This window comes from Myotis davidii, unplaced genomic scaffold, assembly GCF_000327345.1.
Source record: "Myotis davidii unplaced genomic scaffold, ASM32734v1 scaffold875, whole genome shotgun sequence".
In the NCBI taxonomy this organism is placed as follows: Eukaryota; Metazoa; Chordata; class Mammalia; order Chiroptera; family Vespertilionidae; genus Myotis; species Myotis davidii.
In genome coordinates, this window is record NW_006286244.1 from 1,152,919 (window position 1) to 1,154,315 (window position 1,397).

At 52.7% G+C, this 1,397-nt stretch overlaps 1 protein-coding gene across 1 annotated transcript in view; it reads right to left on the reverse strand.

Moving 5' to 3' along the window:
- FMN2 (formin 2) overlaps positions 1-1,397 on the reverse strand; it is a 99,581-nt gene that overhangs the window by 96,212 nt on the left and 1,972 nt on the right. The window contains exon 2 of the mRNA XM_006757663.2: positions 1-827. This exon is cut by the window's left edge and continues 570 nt beyond it. Coding sequence (XP_006757726.1) covers positions 1-827 — 827 coding nt within the window. The remainder of the gene's footprint in view (positions 828-1,397) is intronic.

A 1,397-nucleotide genomic window follows, 5' to 3' on the forward strand; every position in this document is an offset into this window, starting at 1 on the left:
AGAGGAGGGGGAGGGGGTATTCCCACCCCAGGAAGAGGTGGGGGAGGGGGTATTCCCACCCCAGGAAGAGGAGGGGGAGGGGGTATTCCCACTCCAGGAAGAGGAGGGGGAGGAGGTATTTCTTCACCAGGCAAAGGTGGGGGAGGGGGCGGCAGCATTTGCGTACTAGGCATAGAAGGAGGTGTACTGGGTGGGGGAGGGGAGGGAGCCCCCGCGCCCACCCCAAAGGTGGAGCCGGAAGACACTGTGCAAGGCAGAGGTGGTGGGGGTGGGACGCCAAGGCTGTGTCCGGAGGGCGATGCCACAGACTGCTCCTGGCTGGTGTCCGACTCAGTCTGAAGAGGAGGCTGGGAAGACTGTGGCCTGGCCTGGCCTTGACCCTCAGCCCAGGGCAGGGGTGGAGGCGGTGGAGGCTGCACCGGCTGATGGACATCCAGCTGCACTATTTGCCTTGGAGACACCAGCAGAGAAATCTCTGAGCAGAATTTTGTCTGAGGTCCGGACGGTGAGGGGCCCTCTGGCAGTGTGGTGGCAGGAGGCCGCGTGGGTGGCCCGCCCTCCTCCTCCGTCGGGGACGTGTGGATGGACCTGGCCTGTAAAATCCTCTGGTGCCGGCCACGCTCTTCTCCTAACCTGAGAGCGGCAAGACAGACATCGTCCGAGGGTGCCTCTCCGTTCCGAACCCCGAGACGGCCGCCGGCCACCTCCGCGTCCATGACAGGGCACTGCTTCTCCAGTTCAGCTATTTTGGTCCTCAGATCCTCAATGGTCTGCTCCAGCTGCTGGATCACCGTGGCCTGTCCCTCAGATCCAATGTCTGTAACTTCCTGAGGGCAACAAAGACGTAGTTAAATAGAAAGTGAGGAATACTCCAAAAAAACGGACGGAATTAAGCAAAAAATAGATTTCAATATTGTAGAGATCCCTATGGGCACGAGCACACACCTTATGCACATGTTTCAGGCCATGTATGTCATGTTGACTCTGATTTTAACGTTTTGCCCAAGGCAATGTATGGGTCACCCTCATGTCTACATAGTTCAAGTAACCCTTGTTGTTGAAAGAAATTAAAAAGAAACTTAATTTATTTCTTAAATAATTGTTTATTGTGGTTATTTCCTTGACCATGGACAATTTAGAGAATACATGGCGTGCTTTCCCAAGCTCTGTACTGAAATACTTTATATATTTGTGTAGACATTAGTGAAAAATAGTGACCCAGTCAGGGGACACCGGGGAGGCAACTAATCGATGATCGATGTTTCACATCAATGCCTGTCTGTCTGTCTCTCTCCTTCCCTCTTTCTAAAATCAATAAACCTATCCTCGGGCAAGGGCTAAAAATAAAAGACTCCTGTTCATTTTCATTGGTGCAGATTTTCCAAAAAAAAAAAAAA